This window comes from Balaenoptera physalus (assembly GCF_965194825.1).
Source record: "Balaenoptera physalus genome assembly, chromosome: 3".
Taxonomy (NCBI): domain Eukaryota; kingdom Metazoa; phylum Chordata; class Mammalia; order Artiodactyla; family Balaenopteridae; genus Balaenoptera; species Balaenoptera physalus.
This window is the reverse complement of record NC_138890.1, coordinates 53,021,983-53,045,662: the sequence shown is the minus strand read 5'-3', so window position 1 is coordinate 53,045,662 and position 23,680 is coordinate 53,021,983. Positions and strand designations below refer to the sequence as shown.

Sequence of the window (23,680 nt, the reverse complement as noted above, 5' to 3'; positions counted from 1 at the left end):
CAGTGGAAAGCAAATGCTAGGGTAGACGTAAGAATAGCCTGAATTTTGAGTACCCTCTCCTACATACACAGGTCCACCTGTGGAGGATGGACACCTTACTGGCTTGAGGCGTTTGAGCATAAACTGTGTCTAATCATTGGCCTACTGCTAAGTTACACAGATGCAGGGAGAAAAAACCTAAAAAGTCAGGCTTAAAAAAAACAAAAAACTACAGTCATCCCTCCATGTCTGTGGGTTCCACATTCATGGATTCAAGCAATCACAGACCAAAAATATTAAAAACAAACAAACTCCAGAAAGTTCCAAAAAGCAAATCTTGAATTTGCCCCATGCTGGCCACTATTTACATAGTATTTATATTGTACTTACAACTATTTACATAGCACTTAAATTGTATTATGTATTGTAAGTAATCTAGAGACAACTTAAAGTATACAGGAGGATGTGCATAGTTTATATAAGGGACTTTAGTATCTATGGATTTTGGTATCCATGGGGGTCTTGGAACCACTCCCCCAATGGATACCAGGGTATGACTGAATAAACATTTTCTTAGCGTACACATCAACAGCTGCACACTATGGGAGAGCAAAAGATCAGAGATTTAGCTCAACCAAAGAAGCAAACAATAAAACAGTGAAAATAATCTTTGGAATAAAATCATAAATTGAGTTGCTAAACTATATTATCCATCATGTCCAGTTTTCAACAAAAATTATGAAATAGGCAAAGTAAATAGAATATATGAACCATAGTTGGCATGAAAAAATGTTAATGGAAACTGTCTGAGTGGTTCCAGATGTTAGTTTGACAGACAGGGACTTAAAGTAGCTATTTATAAGGTGTCCAACACTAAAGAAAACAATATTTGAAGAGTTAAAGGAAAATGTAATAACAATGAATAGAGATTTTCAGTGAAAAGTTATATATAACACCTTCATAGACACTTGTATATGTATATGTATATATATATACATATATATATGTATATATATAACCAAATGAAAATTCTGGAGATGAAGGGCACAATAACTCAAGTTTAAAAAAATCAGTAGAAAGGCTCAAAAGCAGCTTTGAGATTGTATAAAAAAAAAAAGAATTAGTAAACTTGAAGAAAGATTAATAAAGTTTAACAAAAGAAGTACAGAAGGAAAAAATATTGACAAAAAATGCACAGAGTTGCAGAGTCCTTGAGACATCAAGAATGCCAGTACGTGTGAAATAGGAATGCCAGAAATAGAAGAGAGAGACTGGATAGAAAAATTACTTGAAGGAATAACGGCCTAAAATGTATCAAATTTGATGAAAGAATGAATCTTTATATTCAAGAATTTCAACAAACTCTAAATGGGACAAATCAAAGAGATCTACACTTAGGCTCATCATGATCAAAATGTTGAGATCAAGAGAAAGTTTTAAAAGTAGCAAAAGAAAAATGACATGTTATATATGACTGGCTTCTCATTCAAAATAATGAAGGTCAGAAGGCAATGGAAAGAGATGGAGATATTCCCATATCAATGAAATCTGAGAGAATTTGTTGCTAACAGATCTGTCTTATAAGTAATAATAAAGTTCTTTAGTTTAAAGAAATGACCACCAGATGGTAACTTGGAATTAGAGAAAGAAATAAAAAGCACCAGAAATGGTAAATATAGGGGTTAATATGAAGTACTCTATAAATATATGTCCCTTATTTTCACCTAGCTTCTTTTAAAGATATAATATTGTATATAGCAATGATTATAATGCTGTTTTACTGGGTGTATAAATATAACATGTATGATAGTTACAGTACGAAAGGAGACAGAGAAAATAGAGCTACAATTGGGGCAAAGTTTCTATATTTTACTAGAATTAAGTATTAATTGGTAGTAGATTGTGATAAATTAGGATGCTTATTGTAATCACTAGAGTAACCAATCAGAAAATGACATGTATAATAAATGCATAAAATCAACAGGAGAATAAAAAAGACGCACTAGTAATATTTAACCCAAAAAGAAGGCAATAGTAGAAGAACAGAGAAGTAAAAAGAACAAGAGTGTATTAAAACCAAATAGAAACATAGCATATGTAAATACAATCCTATCAATAATTATATTAAATGTAAATGGTTTTAACATCCCGATCAAAAGGCTGAGACTATTATATGCTAAAAAAAAACCCCAACTATGTCTCCAGTACATACTCCTTAAATTCAAAGTTTTAGAAAAATGTATTTTAAGTCTATTAGAAATGGGGCATTTTGGGGAGAGAATATCTCAGACCAATGTATCAGTTAGTTAATATAGTTATTGATATGTTCAACTTTCCTCCTGCTTAGTACACCAGCAGAGGTATTTTCTACTTTTTTTGTAGCCATGTCTCCATTTTGGTTTTCAAATGCATTAGCGTATGGATACTCACAATATGCTTTCATTGTATTATTTCTCAATGTTCAATTATTTCCAATGTCATTATATATATTTTTAAACTGTCATCTTCTCTTTCTTTCTTTTTTTTATCAGTTGTACTAGAAAACTATAACATTAGCTTTTTTATTAAATTTCTCTGTAGTTTCTGTTCTTTACATCATTCATTCCTATTTGTTTGCTCTGCTGCTCATTTTACAGTGAATTGAGCAATACTTAGTCTTTAAATTTTAACTTTTAAAATTTCATGACAAGGGTATTTGAAGGTATCAGTGATCATCTATCTCAGATTTGTACTTGAAGTGTTTTCATTTGTCATTCTTTGCCAAATATTTCTTAATTTTCCTCCCTCCCAAATTTATTTAGTAATACATTATTTGATTTACAAATATGTGGTACTTTTTTTCCATTTTAAATTAACTTAATTTTATTGAATTGTGGTCAAAGGACATGGGCCATATGACACTGATCCTTTGGAATTTCCTAAGACTTTCTTTGTGGCCTGATAAATATTCTACTTTTATAAATGTTTTATATCTTCTGAAAAAATGTTTATTTTCTGTTTCTTGGATGTAGTTTTCTATTAAAATCTAATGACTTAAGCACCTTAATTTTTTCCTTTGATATATCAGCTTCTGAGAAGTGTGTGCTAAAAACTCTAACACCAGTTATTGATTTATTTAATTCTTTTGGTTATTGTTTGACATATTTAGAGCCTGTATTATTGAATGTATGCTCATGATTATTATACCCTCTTGTTCTTTTCTTCCTTTTAGTTTATGTAATGTCCTTCTTTGTTACTTATGATGCAATTGGGACTGAATTCTATATATTAAGTATTAATATTTTTGCATCTGCTCTCTTCTTATTCACTTTTGCCTTGTATCTTTTCTTATCCTATTATAATATTTGTGTGCTTTTTAATTTTAATTTTTCTGTAGTAAATTTTTTTCTGCTAAAGTGAGTTAGAAAATATTGAAGCCAAGCTTCAGCCTCTGCCTCTCCTGGTAAGTGTCAGGAGAGGACAAAGGATAAGGCTCAGAGATGAAGGTTCTAGAACCAGTGTTAACTACAGTTTGCTGCCACTTCACCAGGTCAGGAATCCATCTGTAAGCTCTCAGAAATTGTCAGTATCAGGAAGAATTGTTCTCTGTAGGCTGTGACCCACCAGCCCTTGGGGTTTGGAGGAGGAGGAGGTGGAGCAGTAAATGCTTACACCTGTTCTCATCACCTCCCAGCTGGGCTTTTGATCTGTCCATCAGCCTGCCAACATCTGTGACCTAGTATGCTGCTGTTGATTTCACTGGTGAAGCGGGAGAGGAGTGATGGCCCCAGGTTGATTGCTTGGATCCCTATCCCCATGCTTCTGCAATTTCTCCAGAAATGATTTTTGAGAGAAAACCAGCAGCTTTTCCTTACGCTCCTGCTTTTTCCTTATGCTCCAGCCACACTTCTCTTCTTTCTGCCCCTTAAACAGGAGAATCTAGTTCCTATCACAAATCTTTTGCAATTGCAGTTCTCCATGCCTGGAATGTTCTTTCCGCAAGTCTTTAATGCCCGGCTCCTCCTCATTAATGCCATCTCACCTCAAATGTTACCTTTGCAGAAAGATCTTTCTTGACACTATATTTAAAATAGCCCCTATTCTGGGTGCTATCATATCGTGCAGTTTATTTTTCATAGCACTTGTTATAATTTAAAGTTGTTGTATTTACTGTCTATCTCTTCCCCTCAGAATGTAAATCCCTTAGAGTACGTATTCCTTTTCTCTTTTTTTGCTGGGTCAGGGTCACAGTCTAGTGGAACGCCTAGAGCCTAGTAAATGCGTAATGGGTTTTGAGGAATAAATGGACAACCAAGTGAATGGGGTAGCACATATGGCCATGCCTTAACCTGTTTTCACTCTATTTTTAACTTCTTCCTAAATATATGACATGAAGAGTGGGGTATGTTTCATAGATTTTCTTTTCTAGTTTAAATTCTTTTTCCTTTTTAATTGTCTTCTAGGAGAGTTCCTCAGTGTAATCTTCTGGTTCAAAAATTTATTTTACATTTGTGTCTATCCTACTTTATTCTTGATATTGTGTGCCATACTAAGTCACAGGTCCATATCCTAAGTTTTCCAAATCTATAATTAAGACATTTTTGTTATGACAATAATGACATCAAAAAATTTGTTTTGCAATGTGATATCATATTCTTTGGTTTTAGATAGAAATTAAATCCAAGTTAACTCTGAATCAGAATATCTAGCTTATGTCACAATAATGAGTTGCCAAATAATGTTTCATAACTATTTATTTCTTCTTCACCACAAGCCTGTAATGTGGATAGGGTGTGAATTCCCATTTTTCAGATAAGGAAAGTGAGAATCAAAGAGGTGAAGTGAGTGGGTGGAAGATCTGAGATTCCAATACTAGTCATCAGTTATTACCTAGTGCAATTGTTTTTCTCACCAAATGGGTTTGTTCTTATGTATATGTCATATTATTAGAGCAGAGATGTTGGGATTTCTCTCATCATCCCTAAAAGGTGTTTAGCTTTATTGGCTTGATTATCAGTAAAGAAAACATTTAAAAAACAACAGCAACAACAATAAATGGTCCGGATATGCTAGGTACTGTTCTAAGAACTATACATGTATTAATACATTTAAATCTCTTTATAATCCTGAGAAGTTGGTAATATATGCATTTTGCAAATGAGGACACTATAGCAGAGTGGTTAAATAACCCAAATCACACAGCTAATAAGTGGCAGATTTAGAATTATGAACCCAGCAATCTGGCTCTTGATCATTACTCTAATCTATAATACTATAAACTTTATTGTAGCTTATAGTTTGCAGAGAGCTTTCATATCCATTGTCTACTGGACCTCATGAGTACTCTATAGAGAAGGCAGGCAGGTTTTGATTGACATACAGTTTGCTAAGTTTCAAAGAGGTGACTTGGCCCACCTCACCCAGATAGCAGGTGTCTGAAATCTTACTGAAATCATTTTTTCTGAAATCTGATTATATGTTTCTGTTCTTGGACCATGCTTTATTAACCACGATTTTATTCGTTCACTGCAGTCTCCTTATTATGTTTTCCTTCTCCACTGAGTTATATTGTTGTGGGCTTAAAATATTAATCTATTTATGCATCTAAGGAATATTTTATCTCTTATAGTTTGATGTTCCTTGATCATGTCTCTTGCAGTTGAATTGCAATGATTTCAAGCCAGGAAAAAGGGATGAGCATTTTATATGTACCCTTGATTATACACCTGTTTGTGGCACAGATGGGAAAACATACAGCAACAGATGTGCACTATGTGCTAGGAACGCGTGAGTATTCTCTGAAGCAGGCTTTCTCCCTAAAGCATGTTCTCTGTATAATTATATGACACATTTTTTTCTTACATCTTTAAGATAACAATCCATTTTGTGGGAGTTAGCCATCTATAAATTATTAGGATCACTTCTTTTACTATTCTTAAGAGAAAAAATATATAGTATAACACTATATTTTACAAGCACACTTGTGTGCAATTTATCAGATGGTTGTCACTTTCTGTGAAGTAAGACATCTTATATATCTATATCTGTATACAAACACACACATACACATATATATATTCATACATACATATACATACACATTTATCTGTTATCTATTTATCTATCTCCTTTCTACCTATTTAGGAGTATATCCTTTTTCATAGAGAATTATTTAATTATCAAATGATATTTATTTATTAAATGCTCAGTAATTTATAATATTAGGGTAACTGGGACTTAATATTGAACTTCTTCCCATCTATTCAACATTCACCAAACGTAGCTAAAGCATCTCACTGCCCTATATTTTGTCCTCATTTGGTTCTTTCTCCACCCGCAGTGCTAGGTTTGGTTATTGACTGTCTTCAACCAACAAGATGGCATACCTGCTTTGCAGATTCTGGCTTATGACCTCAGTCTTGAATTGGCTGCTCTTCAGTTTTTACAAATATAACAACCAAACAACCTTTGAGAAGGCTAGTAAGAGATAATGATAAATATTCAGTCTTAAGGTTCTACAAGCTTTATCCTTCCTTATGTTAAGTATCTTTACCAAACCAAAACTGAATTAAATCACTCTGATCCCTGACATGACTGCATTTTCAGAAATACACTCTAAAACGATGTCTTCCACTTTCACCAAGGGTCAATATAAAGAAACAGAAAACAGAAAATAGGTAAAGAAAGAACAATTTTTTATTACACATGTATTTGTAACACTACTATAAACACACTGTACACTAGTTCTTACCATGTTTTATGTGGGGAATCCTGATAGCTTATTTAAGCCTCTAATTTCTGGTATATGACTTACTATTATACAATGAGAATCATCCTGCTCATTGTGTTTCTTTCTTAGTTCTGTCTGCTAGGAAACTCTGCAATAACACTGGAATCCAATTTTTATATTTTTCCTCAGCGGATCTCTTTTGGTATAACTTTTTTTCTTATCACTTTTAACTACTTAGGTTTTTTTCTTTCTGTTGTTTTTATTATATTTTTATTGTTATACAGATGTTATAGATCTTTTTAGAGAGTAAGAAGTGTATCATATTTATGCTACTATGTTTTCAGATATGCTTTTAAAGTTCTATTAGACTGAACAATACTAATTAGGGCCTTACATACTTTCCATGAAAAACAAAATATTAGTTATCATAACCCAAATGAAGAATGGTGTAATAGTATGCTGGATACTATAAACTTGAACTCGATTATTTAAAACAACATGATCGTCAACAACAACAAACTTCCTTGGGTGGCATCTAATATCTAGTTACAAGATTTACTTTTTCCCACTCTCCTGATATGGGTCCTCTCTGGAAACAGGAAAAAAAATCTGGAAATAACATTTACAGGTCTGAATCTTATCAGCTCTCCAACATGCTCTCCAAATTTCTTTGACTGTAATTTATAAACACAGACTTTCATTAGAAAAAGTAAAGAATGCAGTGTGACACCTATTTTCAAAAGCAAAGGAGAATCACAATACATAAAGAAAAATTCCATTTGGTGAGAAGTTCCATGATATTAAACTGCTGTGTCTACTAACTTTTAATTCCAGTAAAACCAGATCTCAAGTTGGCATAAAAAGTGAAGGAGAATGTAAGAACAGTAATCCAGAGCAGGTGAGGACGAATGTCAGAGTTGGGGGGAACACTGGGGGGCTGACTTTGAAAAGAAAGAAGATGGTCTCCTCTTCCTTCTTTGATGGGGGTGTTTGGAAAGAATTCATTCTTGCTGCACCTGAAATGGAATACTGCTCATTTAGATGAAAAGCAACTGATAGTTCCCAAAACGGGAGCAGGTTACTTTGGTATTTAGACCTTTCATCTCTATTTCTGCTTTCTATGAAAACAAAGGAAGGAAGGAAGGAAGGGAGGGAGGGAGGGAGGGAAAGGAAACTACATGTGTTGTAGAAAGGGAACTACTTCAGTTACTTAACCTGAGTAGAAACCCCAGCACTGTCACTTGCAGTCAGGAGATTTTGGGCAGATTACTTACCCACACTTTACCAGTGTTTCCATATCTAAAAATGACAATTGGACTAACACCTTCTTTCTATGCTAAAATTCTGTGAGCCTGTGATAATAGGGGAAGTGAGTGAGGTTACCCCCATCAAGACATTTAGCACATTGTATTTTTTTCTTTAGATTTATTTAAACTATACTTTTTGTCTTTTTTAATTGAAGTATAGTTGATTTACAATGTTGTGTTAATTTCTGCTGTACAGCAAAGTGATTCAGTTATATATATATACACACACATTCTTTTTTATATTCTTTTCCACTATGGTTTATCAAAGGATATTAGCACATTGTATTTTTTTTTTTTAGCTGTATAGCATTATTTTTATGAGAAAAAGATAAATATATGTATATGTGTGTAAATATGCTTTTGCTTTTATATGCTTAGGGAAAAAAGGGAGATACCGAAAAAATCACAAATACATTTATCGCTGGAAAGTAGGATTACTCTAGGATAGTGGTTTTCAATGTTTTTTGTCTTAGGACTCATTTAAACCCTTAAAAATTATTGAGGACCCCAAGGGGCTTTGTTTATGTGAGTTATATCTATAGATATTTATTGTATCAGGAGTAAAAACTGAGAACTTTAAAAATATGTTTATTTTTCATTTTAAATTACAATAAACCCATTACATGTTAACATAAATAACCTATTTATATAAAAAAGCCACATTTTCCATAATTTAAAAAAAACAGTGAGAAGGTAACATTGTTTTACCTTTTGTAACTTTCTCTTTTATTGAAGTATAGTTGATTTATAATGTTGTGCTAATTACTGGGGTACAGCAAAGTGATTCAGTTATAGATATACATTCTTTTTTTAAATATTCTTTTCCATTATGGTTTATCATAGGATATTGAATACAGTTCTCTGTAGCACGTTGTATTTTAAATGTCTCTTTGTATCACCCAGTAGATCGTGAGCAAGTTGAGGGAAAGGACTGTGTTCTACCTTCGTTCTAACACATCATAGGTTATCCACGTTTACTAATAAATGAATAAACAAGTAAACGAGTTCTATAGTTAACCATGTGAATTATACTTACTGACCTACTTTTACATGACTGGCATTGCTCTAGGTAGCTACAGTGCACTAGACAGAGGGGCACTGGGCTCTATAAAATTTCTGAAAATAGTGTTGTAAGCATTACCATCCAGATGGTAAATGTCAAGTTTCTTTCCCTGTTCTTCAGGATCTATGTAGTGATTTTCGGCCTTATGCGAAGAATGGAAGACTTGGATGCACAAAGGAAAATGAACCAGTTCTTGGTCCTGATGGAAGGACACACAACAATAAGTGTGTGATGTGTGCTGAGCTATTGTAAGTATCCTCACCCCCAAGCTGGCCAGCAGGTGGACCTGATGAGAATGCACTTGGTTGCTGTCCTGAGAACCACTCCACAGAGAGATAAAGTCCTTTTCCTCAAGCATGTTATCCTTTGTCTTTATAAGGTGAAATGGGCCTTGCTCCCAGAGTGGCTTCTTCTCTTTTTAATTCATATTATCTGATAAAGTTTCTTAAAAGGAGTGGATAAAGCGGTTATGCTAGTTATTTAATTTATTTAATTATAATGACTTGAAAATGCACAGTGTTTTATAAGGCATAATATTTCAAAATATAAAAGGTGCTCTCTTGTGGAATAACCTAGGTCAGTCATTTGACATGCATTGCTTCATTCAGGCATGTATAGAGACTCTTACTGAAGATGACAGTCTAATTTAAAATAATGTCATGTGGCTGAATTTATTAGTTGTATAAAAGGTGGGACTTTATGAAAGGGAAGAACTGGTGGGCTAATCTTTCTCTCAGTGCCTGACACTGCTCTGAGCACTGAGACACAGATATGAGTAAGATCCAAAGAGTCTTTCATATTCTGGCTGTTAAAGCACAGATTCTCTAATCCGTTTGTCAGCAAGCCTTAAAGTGCTCTATTTATATCACTGGATTTTTAAAATCAGGAGAGAGAAAGATTTAACAGATTAAAGGACTTCACATCTGTCTCTGAAAATTATAGTATGCTGTGTGGAATTCAAGGGCATGTCCTCTCAGGTTTAAAAATAGTTATTATAACTGGTTTCCAGACAGGAAATCATCCTCATTTCCACTTTCCTATCTAGGAGGCATGCACTTTTAGTGCTCAAACCTGCCCTAATTCTATGATTCTGTGTTTCTTTTCATGTGCTAGCTAAAAAAGAGAATCTGACCTCCCTGACTCCTGGTTGGTTTCTTCCTCTGTAGAACTAAGATAGTCTTGTCTATCTCCAAGTTGAACTGCAGTTAGGTAATAGATCTGAAAGGACTTAGAAGCTCAGTTCAATGTAGCTTTTATTGACAAGGGTGCTTTTACATGAAGGCAAACAAGTACTTTACAAGGTATAAAAAGCTATACATAAGGGTGTGGATGACAACATGTACTTCAAATGCTTAGTTTGGTTTCATCCTTGTCACAGCATTGTTTTAAAGCTCTTGGTTCTGCCTGCTAAAGCAAGTTTTCCTGACAATCTTCTGTGTGTCAATCAAGGAGTCACACCTGTCCAGTTTTACAAAACAAGGCTTCTAATTGATTGTCAGTGAGTCAGTTTCACACCCATCCTTATCACTGGCAATTTTCTGGCTCAAACATTCAAGACAGGGCAAAGCTTGTCTCATGTAAGTGGATGGGTTGAGCAAGTTGAGCAAAGGATATGGAAGTGCTTAGCACAGAACTGGACACTGAAGATATGATAAAGTCATAAACCGACCAACTATTTTCTTTTCTTAACAGCTTAAAAGAAGCTGAAGAAAATGCCAAGCGAGAAGGTGAAACCAGAATTCGACGAAGTGCTGAAAAGGTAAATTTCTCATCAACACAATTTGGTTCTTGTGGACATAAATATTAACAATTTCTACTTGAACCTTTAAGGTAATTCAATAATGTCATTGTTCTTCATTATTACATTGAACTTGTCTCCTTAATGTTAAAGTTCCCCAAGTTGAATTCCTAGTACAATATTCCTAGTATAATATTCCTAAGTATATTAATTACTAGATTCAAAGTTAAAATAGCATTTCCCACCTAAAGCTCAAAATACTCTGCTTGCTTAAAAAAAAAACAGGAGAATATAAGACAAAGCTTATGCAAATTAAATTCTGCTTAGTTTCCACCAGATTTCTCTTTGACTTAGTGTAAATTACATTTGCTTTGAATAAATTAGTTAAAAAAGCAACATAATATAAATTTGACAGGAATAACTTGAAAATAATTCCAGAATCTTTTAAACAGTATATCCACTGGTGTATTTTATGTATATTCCCACTGATGCAAATTAGTTATTCAGTTTTTCCATTATGGTTATTATGTTCAGAGAGGCGTGCATTTATAAAGGTCATGCTTCTGACTAAACAAAAACCTCAAGCAATTATTGATATTGTTGTTTTTAAAATAACCTTAAAATTAAGGTTTTTCAAATTATTTGATGATTTAGTTTTTCAATCTAGTATAAAAAATTATTCTTTTCGTTAATTGAATACGCATTGTAGATAACACAGCCTGGATTTCTTAAATCACCAAGGTTATTAAACCCTACTTTCATTGAAAGTGATAGCAGCTACTTTGGTAATGAGTAGTCTTTTGTTGAAAAGTCAGAACACCTGAGTTTTAGTCCTGCTCTGGGTGTGTGAAACTGAGCAACTCATCTCTTCTGTCCAGGTCTCAATTTTCATTATTAGTAAAATAAGGAGGCTGGGTAAATGATCTCAATTTTACCCTCCTGTTGGATTCTGATTCTGTGTCCTGCACCCTTTTGTGCTAATAAAAAGATACTATTTTTGTGGATTGTAGGGCATATGTTTTCTTAAGGGGAGACACAGGTGCAATTTTTGGTAGTTAAGAGCTGAACCTCCACTTCATAATGCCGTTCAATGAAACAAATGTCCCACCCTAAATAGGGCATTCAGAATTTAATTAAGAAACACAGAGCATTCATAATTATCCATAATGTGTTCAACACTCACTGAGATTTGAAAAGCAATTTTGTTGTGGTGGTTGTTAAATTTCAGTATAACACTTCGGGTCATCTTGTGATATTCAACATTTTATTACTTCATAAACAGGGAGTTTCTTTTCCCTTGTCTTTCATCATGCCTCAGCTACTTTTCCTTCTTTTTGTCTGTGGCTGGGGTCATTGTTTTGGTGGGGTCATTGGACATGATTATGTTGAACAGGACTGCATTATTGTGATGGCTCAATATTTGCCCCATAATTAACCTGTCAGTGGGTTGATCACACAGCATTTCTTTAGAATCTCCTTGGATGAATCACAACTTATAAACTGAAATTATCATTGTTTCTTTTATGGGAACCATTGAGCATTAATTTTATTACCACACTGTGATTATCAGGTGACTGTCTTCTGCGTCTGTATTCCCAGATTGTTACAACCAGGAAGTTCGGAACACACCCATTACTCCTCTAAAGACAAATATCTTCTCATTAGATTCTCTTTTAAAGTGTCCTAATGAAGTGTAAGTTATATATTTTTTTAAATCAGAGAATACTAGATCTAGAAAAGGTCCTAAAGAGCAGCTATTCTGAAAACTTCCTTTGTGTTGGTAGTGAGACTGAAGTCTCAAAGGTGATGTGACTTTGCTATGGTCTCCCAGTGAGTTAGAGCCACAGTTTAATTTCCCTTCTGACTCCAAACCACACTCTTTTTTAAAATAAATTTTTTAATTGAAGTATAATTGATATGCAATATCACATTAGTTTCAGGTGTACATCATAGTGATTTGATATATATATATATATATATATATACACATTTCAAAACGGTCACCATGATAAGTCTAGATACCATTTGTCACCATACAAAGTTCTTATAATATTATTGACTATATTCCCTTTGCTGTACATTACATCTCCATGACTTATTTATTTTATAACAGGAAGTCTGTACCTCTTAATCCCCTTCACCTATTTCCCCCACCCCGCCCCACTCCCCTCCCCACTGGCAACCACCAGTTTGTTCTCTGTATCCATGAGTCTGTTTTATTTGTTCCTTTGTTTTGTTTTTTTAGATTCCACATATAAGGAAAGTCATACAGTAATTACCATTCTCTGTCTGACTTATTTCACTTAGCATAATACCCTCTACAACCCATCCATACTGTCACAAATGGAAAGATTTCATTCATGACTGAATAATATTCCATCCATCCATACATATACATTGTATATACGTATATATCACATCTTCTTTATCCATTCATCTACTGATGAACACTTAGGTTGTTCCACGTCTTGGCTACTGTAAATAATACTGCAGTGAATAAACCATACTCTTTATGCTCGCATTTTTTTAGCTGAAATGGGAAGATGAGGGTCATACAGTTGAAAAAGGCCACAGAGAAGCATTTTTATAGATTATATTATAGTAATATATGCTATCAAGTAGTGTTTTAGTATAGTGTTTTAAAGTTTATATATATATTTATCATATATAATTAAATATAACTATTTTGTATACACACATACCCACACACACATATATATGGCCCTTATCAAACAGAATTTTCAAAACACAGAGAGAAACTTGAAAATACTGAATCCAAGTATCAATCAGGAAATTTGTGTGTATAAACCTCTTCTGAATTTTGGGAGGAAGTCACAACCTTTTTAGGTTTTCTAAATAAAGATTAGTCTTGATGGTCTGCATTTCTAAGTGGGTAATGAAGGAAAATTAGGTTCACTCCTTCTGAGGTTTCCACCTGCAGTGTTAGAAATGAACATTGATAAAGGTGGCAGAGTATATAAAAATGATCCACAGATCCACAGAGAAAACAAATAGAGTAAGCATAATGCTGTTGGATACCATCTTATTCCTTTTTCCTTGCAAACTAAGTAAATTGTTCTTGACTTGTTCCATATTAAGTAGCTCTTAAGTATCTCATCTTACAGATTCTATATTCTGCTCATTGGCAACACTTCTGTTTTGTCTTGGCTGCTGTGTTTTGTTATGTCTTTGTTGGAACCTCATGACAGATCTTTTATTTATTATCTTTACCCATAGATTTGAAAGTTAACAAAAACTATCTGATTTTAGAAAATATTTGCTCAGCCTTATTCTTTCCTAGACTCTTTTACCTTTTAATAAATACATGACATAGTATATACAGGTACCAAGTAATTTGACAATGTAATTACTATTTCTCATTAATATGTTGTGTGTGTTCACTAACACTTTCTAGATATGACATTCTTTGACTATAAATCCATGATGCACATTTTCTAGATTAAAGAGTAGAAAAGTGCTAAATGTAATTACTTGTCTTTTTAAAGAATTTCTGCAAGGAATATGAAAACCACGTGAGGAATGGAAAACTTTTTTGTACACGGGAGAGAGAGCCAGTCCGTGGCCCTGATGGCAGGATGCATGGCAACAAATGTGCCCTGTGTGCTGAAATTCTGTAAGTATAGATGTGGTTTCTTTGGAGTTACTCAAAAGGTGAAGTGGAGATTGACTAAAATGATGAATAAGAACAATGTTCATGGGAAGATTTGTTGTTGAGAATTTTTGAGCAGTTTTATGTCCTCTACAAATCATAATACCACCTAATAAGTAGGCTCTAATGCTATATATTTCTTTTTTAATACAAATGGATTCTAATTTCCAGTAGGATGATTAGATTACAAAATACTTGTTAACATTTTCTCCCATGACCTTTGTAAGCCTTTTTATGAGCTAGTCATAGTACAGAATGAGGGTTAAAAGCAGGCACTAGGACTTTGATTCTTTTCCTTCAGTAATTACCCCATTGTGGCAGAATAGACGGGATGCCCACAAAAAAATCCATGTTCATACGTGAACTGGATTAACTCTATCTTTTCATCTTGGACATCTGACCCTGGGGGAAGAGCAAATCCCACAACATATAAATTATGGCATTTCTAAAGATGGCTCAGGAAAGGTCTCATCACATTTTCTTTCAGATCCTTGAACTCTATGAGCTCTTTCCTACACTTTCCAACTGCCAGTTCTTGTTTTGGCCAGCTAATGTATCTTCCATGGTTTGCATTTCAAGATTATCCTTCCTTGGATGAGATCTCCTAAAATCACTAATTAAATTCAATCTTTATAACACTTAATAATTTTATTTTATAATAATCATCATAGTTGGTATTTGTATAATTATTTCTAGTACTGTTTGTTGACTGTCACTCTTCTCTACTGGTCTGTAAGTTCTAAGAAGATAGGGTATGTGTTTATACTGTAAACTACTGTACTATATGCCCAGGGTGCTGTCCAATGCTTGCCAAAAAATAATTACTAACCAAATGTTGAATAAATAAGTGAATGAATGTATGGACAAAGATCCCTGCTCTCAAGAAGCTTAAGGCTAATAGCAAAAATAATCCTTGGATGTACACACACACACACACACACACACACACACACACACACAGACACACACACACACACACTGCAAGACAGAATGAAAACTATCCTATAAGAGAAGAATATCCAAGTATGAAAACACACTGAAAGATGTAGAACTCATTTCCACTTTGAGGTATGGGATGTCTTCTTAAAGAAGGTAGAATTTGGGCTTCCCTGGTGGCGCAGCGGTTAAGAATCTGCCTGCCAATGCAAGGGACACAGGTTCGAGCCCTGGCCCGGGAAGATCCCGCATGCCACGGAGCAACTAAGCCTGTGCACCACAACTACTGAGCCTGAGCTCTAGAGCCCCCAAGCCACAACTACTGAGCCCACGTGCCACAACTACTGAAGCCTATGTGCCTATAGCCCATGCTCCGCAGCAAGAGAAGCCACGACAATGAGAAGCCCACGCACCACAACAAAGAGTAGCCCCTGCTCACCCCAACTAGAGAAAGCCCGCACACAGCAACGAAAACCCAACGCAGCCAAAAAATAAATAAATAAATAAAATTTAAAAAAAAAAAAAAAAGAAGGTAGAATTTAAGCTGGGGAGGTTTAAAAGAAGGGAAGATGACAAAAAAGAAAAAAAAAAGATTGTTACAGTGGAAGGAAATGGCAAACTTAAAGGCAAAATGAAAGGGGTTCTTTGGGGAAATGGTGAAGATTTCAATTTAATAAGGGGCTTTAGGGTGATTTGAAAATGTTTGTTCTAAAACTCAGGAACACTTAGCTGTTCCTTTCCACTTGCATCTAAACGACTATTTTGTAGCTTGAAGATTCAAAACATCTATATTCACTTCCTTATTTTTGTTTCTTTCTCCAGCAAACAGCGTTTTTCAGAAGAAGAAAATAAAGCAGATGAACACCTGAGAAACGCTAAAGAAAAAGTTAAAAGAGAAACTGAGGTGAGGATTAGTTTGATCAATTCAGTTACGACTTTTGTAGGGTGTGTGTGTGTGTACTTTAGAATAAATTTTCAATATTTATTTATTTTTCCTCCACTACTAATGGGTTTCTGGAAACTAATTTTTAGTTACTATTTTATAAGATTTAGAATACTTATGACATTACAATTTTTAGCTCTATTTGGAGGAAATTAAGGCACATTAGTAAAAACAGTTCCACACTCCTGAATGAAAGTGATATATCAAGCTTTATCTGAATTCAGAGTTGATATACATTCTTCAAATGTGTGACAGTTGTTTTGGGGGTTTTCATTTTGAAAGCAATAGCAATGTAAAATTTTAATATGATCCTTTTAAAATCATATGACATTCTACTTTTAAAACACCTCTTAACTAGTCATCTGCCTTTTTTCCACTGCTACCATCTTAGCTCAGATACCTAATAGCTTTCTTTTGCATTGATACATTAGCATCCTGCCTGGTCTCCATACTTCTAGCCAACATCTTCCTCAGTCTTCAAGATTCAATTATTCTTCCATGTTGTTTTCACAGACTAGGAAATATTTCCATGAACCAATGGCATTATGAAAATCTAATGTTTAAAGGTATTCTAGAGTGTATTTGGACCATTTCACTCCATTAAAGAGACCCTATTTAACTTATTTCTTAGAGTTATCCCACCTTCTACGAAGTGTAGTTCAGTTTCATAAAATACCTCATTCCCTTAGTCCACCTTCTGCCTTCATGTAACTATATCTTAATTGCTAAGGCCTCAGTTTCAACTGCTTTCTTTCCTTCAATCCTGGGTTACAAAGTCCTTTTAATTTTAGCTGTTAAATGTCCCTCAACTATCCTCTTATCTTTCACTTTCAATTTCTTCCTTCCTTTCTCTCTTCCTTTTCTTTTTCTCCCTTCCTCCCTCCCTCCTTCCCTCCCTCCCCTCTTTCTCCCTTCCTTCCTCCCTTCCTTTCTTCTTCCCTCCTTCCTTCCTTCCTCCCCTCCTCCCTCCTTCCCTCTCTCCCTCCCTCCCTTCCTTCCTTCTCTTCTATAGCTTCCCTAGCTTCAGTCTTTAGTCACTTAAACCCTCCACACATCCGACTGGATAATCTTTCTAAAACAAAGATTTGATTAGGTCCTTCTCTGCTATAAATATTGTTTTCCATTTCCTAAGAATAAAGTCCAAAGTCCTTTCAAAGTTTAGTAGTCTGATTTTGACTTATCTTCAAGGTCTCCTTTTAACCAGTTCCCAAACCTTCCTCTTTGTGTCCTGCTAATTCTTTAGCCACTATACTCCTGACTGTAATAGATTATCTCAAAATAACATATTCTTTTACACCTCTATGTCTTTGCATATCATAATTCCTCCTGGAGGACTTTTTTGCCACATTGTTCTCCTAGGCACATTCTAAAGATACAACTCAAATATAAGCTCTTCTCTGAACTTCCTTGGATCATTCTTTCCTATATGCTGGTGCACACTTAATTTAGACATGTGTCATATCCCTTAGCTTTTTATATTGCAAGTCCTTATCCTTTTCACTTGACATAAAAGCGCTAAATCACATTCATATTTAATCCTTTTAACTTAATATATTTGTTAAACACTTAAGTGGATGAATCTTATAAGAGAAATATCACAAAATTTTTGGACAATTATAAATCCTAAATGTTTTATTTTTTTATCCTTAATTCCTCTTTTCCAATATCTTTGATAAAGAGTATCTAAAGTTTATAGAGAACCATATCTAAACTGTCTCATTTTCTTTATTCAGAAACTCTGCAGTGAATATCAGGATCATGCAAAGAATGGAATACCTTTCTGTACCACAGAAAATGACCCTATTCGTGGCCCAGATGGGAAAATGCATGGCAACTTGTGTTCCATGTGTCAAGACTTCTAGTGAGTACAGAGTTTTAGAATGTCGAAGAGAAAAGGGATCCTACAGTAATCTAATAGAACTAGCTTGTTTCATGGATGGGCAAACTGTGGCTCAGAACTGGGAAGGGAGTTGAAGAAGTTACACAGAGAATGTAAGTAATAGAGCTGGGAATAAGTACCTAGAGCATTTATGCCAAGATGTCTGTTACCCCCGACACTCATTCTCTTAGCACTGGAACATCCTGACTTATGCAAATATCAAATTCTCCCTACTGCTGAAGCTTCATATTGTGAACCTGTTGTGCAAGTTTATAGGCATCTCATCTTCCAGAGGGGCGAAGACCCAAAGTTAACACTTACTGCAGAAATTGATTATTGAAGTTGCCCATGAAACAACCATGAACTCTTATTAAATTACAGTAAATGTTACTTTATATAATGTGACATTTCTCAGTAAGTTATAACTGAGTTTGGTTTCAAAATTTGGGACTGCACTCAGTTTATCTGATTGAGTTCAGATTAAGTAGTTGACTACATTTAGAATCTTTGGTCTTTTGTAATTCGATTGACAACCATGTATGGTTGAAATACCATCAGTTAACTGTGCATACCATGCAATCCCATTGTACAAAGCAAATTTAGGCTCATTTGGTTTATCAATGTATGGAAATTATTAATATTTTTCCACCCATCCTACATTTTCTTACAGATAACACAGCCATGAGTAAGCAATACATGTAAACTGAATTAATAAAGCTACGGCATACACGACGTGGTAGATAGAACATAGACTTGAGAGGAGAAATTTGGGTTAGTTGTGGTCATATCCTGAGATTATAAGCAAAGCCCTCACCGCCTCACCTTGTCTCTGTGAAACAGGGGACTAGTCAATGTGCTTTATTAAGGCCACTTTCAGGCTCCAGGTGTAATGTCACCAGGGTACTAGTTTTGATATCTCCTTGATGAACACTGATGATGTTCCTTTTCTGACCACAGCCAAAAAAGGTAATTTACAGAAAGCAAGTCTCCCGAATCCACAAGTAACGTTATCTTTAAAGTCTCCCAAATCCACAAGTAACGTTATCTTTATTTCAGTGTTATGCAGAAACTATGAAGACGTTAAGGTATCTTATCATACTGGAGGCTGTTTTGTTGCTTCTCATTAGTATGTAGTGATAAAAGGGCAAAGTCGCTCCTTCTTGAGGAGGGAGGACAGATTAGCAACGCAGAAATGTGGAGAAACCATTGACTGTGTTTGGTCCTATGGATCTGTCCTGTTTTTGTTTTGTTTTGTTTTGTTTTTTCTCATTCAGCCAAGCAGAAGCTGAAGAAAAGAAAAAGGCTGAAGCAAAAGCAAGAAGTAAAAGAGAACCTGGAAAAGCACGCTCATATGCAGTGAGTAGACTGTAATTTGAACACACTTCAAAGAGCCTAAAGGCTGGAATATTGCCCTGCAAAAATCCCCAGAAAAATCTTAACCTTTCAATCTGGAGATGACATTGAGATGAATGATATGGGAGTTGATCAATTCTTGCTGCTTCAGAGACTAACTCTGTACAGTAAAAAGAACTTATTTGCAGTCTGAAAAGAAATGATTTCTAGTTCTAGTTTCATCACTTACAGACTATGCTAGCTTTTGCTTACCACTTTCCTGAGACACTTAGTGTATATTTTCTATATGTGAATTTTTGAAATTTCATATCTGAGTTGGGTTCAAAGTACATTGTACACACACAGAAAACATGGTTTTTACCTTTGAAATATTACAATATTCATTTTCATGGCTTTATATAAGTTACCGTTAACTTCTTCTTTAGATGATGAAAGTCTCCTAGTCTTCCCTTTAAGTTCTATTCTTTTTCTTATCCAACCATCCTCCCTAACACAGCTGGAGTAAAGTTTCAAAATATTAACTAGATCATAATACTGCTCTTCTTAAAATGCACAAATAACTCATTATCAACTAAAGGATGCATTTCAATCTCCTTAACTCTCTTATTTGGCTCCTTACCGTCATTCAGAAATTCATGTTCTGCTATAGGCCATGTAGTGTCTGACATGTGCTTCTCAGCTTATTTTAGCAATCTAAAATGTGTATTTCTCAATCCATTTCTTAACCAGGAAAATCCTATTTACTCTTCAAAGTCTCACTCAAAGTATCCTAGTTCCCTGACATCTTCCCTGATTTCCACAATCAGATTTCATGGTCCCAACCTCCGAGTTCTCAGATTTTCTTGTACCTGTATGTTTGCACTTATTTTATTCTATTTAGATTATAGTGGAGTTTACTTATCTACCTCTTTTATTATACATCCTATTATGTCTTATTTGTTTTCATCTCTTAGCAAATCACGAGGTTTTTTTGGTTCAATTGAATTTTATATTTGAGAGAAACACAACTAAAATCCTGGGCTCAAAGATTAGTTTCTACCAATGTAGATACTTCAAACTTCTGCTTTGAATGGGAATAAAACGTGTGTCCAAATTACCTTCTCTATCTTGGCAGAAGCTGTGCAGTGAATACCGCAAGTTTGTGAGAAATGGAAAACTCTTTTGCACCAGAGAGAATGACCCCATCCAGGGCCCAGATGGGAAAATACATGGCAACACCTGCTCCATGTGTGCGGCTTTCTTGTGAGTAGAGCTGCTGCTGGGAAAATGAGGGAGGGTTTTGTCCTTTCTGCTTCATTTCTCTTTTTTGGAGCTTTATTCTATTTTGTTTCTTAAATTGTGTTTGTTTCTTATCAATGGCATTTTTTTGTGACACATTTTTGCACAATGTCATAACTGTCAAAGAATGATTCCTGCATATCAATCACTGGTTGAGTTCCCTTGGAAGTGTAAATGACATGAAACAAGGATCATACCCTTGCAGAGTGGCATATGAAATCATCTGAAAACACATAACAGATCACTAGCAAACATATCAATATGCCAAACAGTACCTCAGTCCATACATGGTTCATAATATATATAACTGTAATAACTGAATGATATTTGAGTATTTTAGATCACTTTCAATCTGGAGATTCTATGATTCTTACTCATGTCTTTTTAAATCACTCTCTTTCAGCCAAGCAGAAGAAAAAGAAAAGAAAAAGAAGGAAGGTGAATCTAAAAATAAAAGGCAATCTGAGAATACATCTTCCTTTGAGGTGAGGGGACCTTCTTCAACAAGTCAGAGGCATATGGACCTGGGATCCATAGATGGCATTCAGGGAACCTATAAATTCCCTTAAACTGTATGAAACATTGACACAGTTTGTGGTTTGTGTATTTGTTTATATGTGTGCATGTACACATGTGCATATGTGACTATTTCTAGGTTGAGGGTCTGTAACTTTTGTCATTTAAAAATATTCACGTCTTCAAAGTTAAGAACTATTCTAAAATTTGCTAAGTGCTGACCCCCATTGAAGAAAAAAGTCTAAACTTCAGCAGTTTTTGCAATCTGATCCAACCCGTGTTCAACACCTCAAACTTCCCTCCTTGATTTCACAGGAGATGTGCAGGAAATACCGCAAATCCAGGAAGAATGGACAGCTTTTTTGCACTAGAGAGAATGACCCCATCCAGGGCCCAGATGGGAAGATGCATGGCAACATCTGCTTCATGTGTGAGGCTCTCTTGTGAGTAGAGCTCGGGGCTTCTGAGGCAGTGGGGACAGGGAACTGCTAAGGGAAGTTTTCCAACAATTATGAATAATGCGTTTTCCTCTTCAGTGTAGCATTCTTTTGTGTGTCACATTTAAATGAACTAAAAAACAAACAAACACACAAAAAACTCCAAAACCAAGTGGAGAGCTTTCAGATGATAACTACTGTGATATAAAAAACGCAGAATAATTTCAGGACATTTAAGAAAGAACTCAGAATCCTTTTTTCAGAGAAGAGGATACTCTGTGACAACCATACTAATTGCTTTTAGTTTTCTGAAGGATTATCAGGTGAAAGAGGAAATGCATGAGATTACATGTAATATATTGATATCATTATGGTGCATGGCAAATTTTAGGAATTTTTGTTTTGCTTTGGTTCATGATTTTTCTTTCTACTCATTCTGTGTGACCTCAAGGAACAGAATTAAAATTGATGAGAGATATAGGGAGACATATTTGGGCACGACATGAAGATGAACTCTGCAATAGTTAGGCTGCTTCAGGAATGATGATTTTGTTGTATAGGAGTTGAATACCCCATTTACAGGGGACTAAAGTATGACTTTAGAATAGACAACATGGTACGTCCTCTCAAACCAGAGTCTATTGTAGTCCTTAAGTCTTTGTCCCAAGGGATACTCTATTTTCTATATGCCCAGAATCTCTGAAAGGATTCAGTCATTCCGTCTTCCCTAGTGGAGAGCAATACAACCCAGCAGATTTGTCCCATAGTGTAAGTGAGCCATGGAAGCATTAAAAAATCTGTTAGATGGAAGTCATGACGATGACCATATAATTATCATAACCAACATTTATTGAATGCATATAATCGGCATATACTTGGGTTTTGCTACCCAATCTCATTTAATCTTCACAACAACCGTATGAAATGGGTTCTGTATTATCCCAAGTTATAGATGAAAAAAAATTAAGGCCCAGAGAAGATGAGAATGATGGAAATTTCGGCCCAGGAAAAATGAAGAAAATGTTAAGATGATAAGAAAATGATAAGATTTCTCATTGTAGGGTGTAGACAGGGTATAATTATTTAGCAAAACCATTATCAACTTCTGGTAGTAACATCTGCCTGTTACGCTCATTTCAATCTGTTTTTCTTTACATTAATCTTTCAGAGATGAGGAAGTAAGTCTGCCACCTAGTGGTCATCTCTGCTGTTTCCTCTGACAAGTTTCCATTATGAAAAGAAAATGCTTCTTAAATTTTATAGTCAACTTAGACTCACAGTAAAGTTTGGATCAGTTTCCATATAAAGAAGTATAAGAATATACTTATACTTATATAATTGTGGGAATATCCTCCCGCAATTTTGGAGCTATTTTAGTTAGTTTCTTCCATCAATATAAAAATTCCTTATCCAATTAAAATTTTATTGCCTCATATTTTACGGATATGTTAGCAAAGGCTATTGCCTCTCTTAGGAACCATACTTCCCTCCATAGTCATTTCTTAAGCACTTTAATATCATATACAAATAGTGTTTTCAACTTTTTAAAAAGTTTTAATTTGATCAATGAGCAGTTTTTACATTGACTGTAATGTATGAAAACATTTTAGCAAATTATTTTTGTCTCTACAACATGACTGAATTATCTGCAGTATAGATCCAATTATGCTGCAGACTGAGCATATTAAACTCAATTTGCAACACTGTTACTCATCCAAAATGGTTAAGAGCTATTACTCTCATTTCATTTTCATCATATGCCTGTTTTTTTGTTGTTTTTTTAAAATTTATTTATTCATTTTTGGCGGTGTTGGGTCTTTGCTGCTGCACACGGGCTTTCTCTAGTTGTGGTGAGCACTCTTCCTAGCGGTG

The 23,680-nt window shown here is 34.7% G+C and overlaps 2 protein-coding genes across 6 annotated transcripts in view; one reads left to right on the top strand and one right to left on the bottom strand.

Moving 5' to 3' along the window:
- The window catches only part of LOC309657191 (uncharacterized protein), a 165,467-nt gene that overhangs the window by 22,306 nt on the left and 119,481 nt on the right, over positions 1-23,680 (bottom strand). The gene's annotated exons all lie outside the window — the stretch shown is intronic.
- SPINK5 (serine peptidase inhibitor Kazal type 5) overlaps positions 1-23,680 on the top strand; it is a 74,568-nt gene that overhangs the window by 12,127 nt on the left and 38,761 nt on the right. For 4 of the 5 annotated variants that reach the window (XR_014261654.1, XR_014261655.1, XM_082454098.1 and 1 more), the window contains exons 5-15: positions 5,618-5,745; positions 7,523-7,586; positions 9,179-9,306; positions 10,751-10,817; positions 14,303-14,430; positions 16,225-16,306; positions 18,079-18,206; positions 19,499-19,580; positions 20,692-20,819; positions 21,259-21,340; positions 21,687-21,814. Coding sequence is in view for 2 of the 5 variants with exons in the window: in XM_082454098.1 (XP_082310224.1) it covers positions 5,618-5,745; positions 7,523-7,586; positions 9,179-9,306; positions 10,751-10,817; positions 14,303-14,430; positions 16,225-16,306; positions 18,079-18,206; positions 19,499-19,580; positions 20,692-20,819; positions 21,259-21,340; positions 21,687-21,814 (1,145 nt within the window). In the remaining 3 variants the exon portion in view is untranslated. The remainder of the gene's footprint in view (positions 1-5,617; positions 5,746-7,522; positions 7,587-9,178; positions 9,307-10,750; positions 10,818-14,302; positions 14,431-16,224; positions 16,307-18,078; positions 18,207-19,498; positions 19,581-20,691; positions 20,820-21,258; positions 21,341-21,686; positions 21,815-23,680) is intronic. The other variant, XR_014261653.1, reaches the window with a different exon arrangement.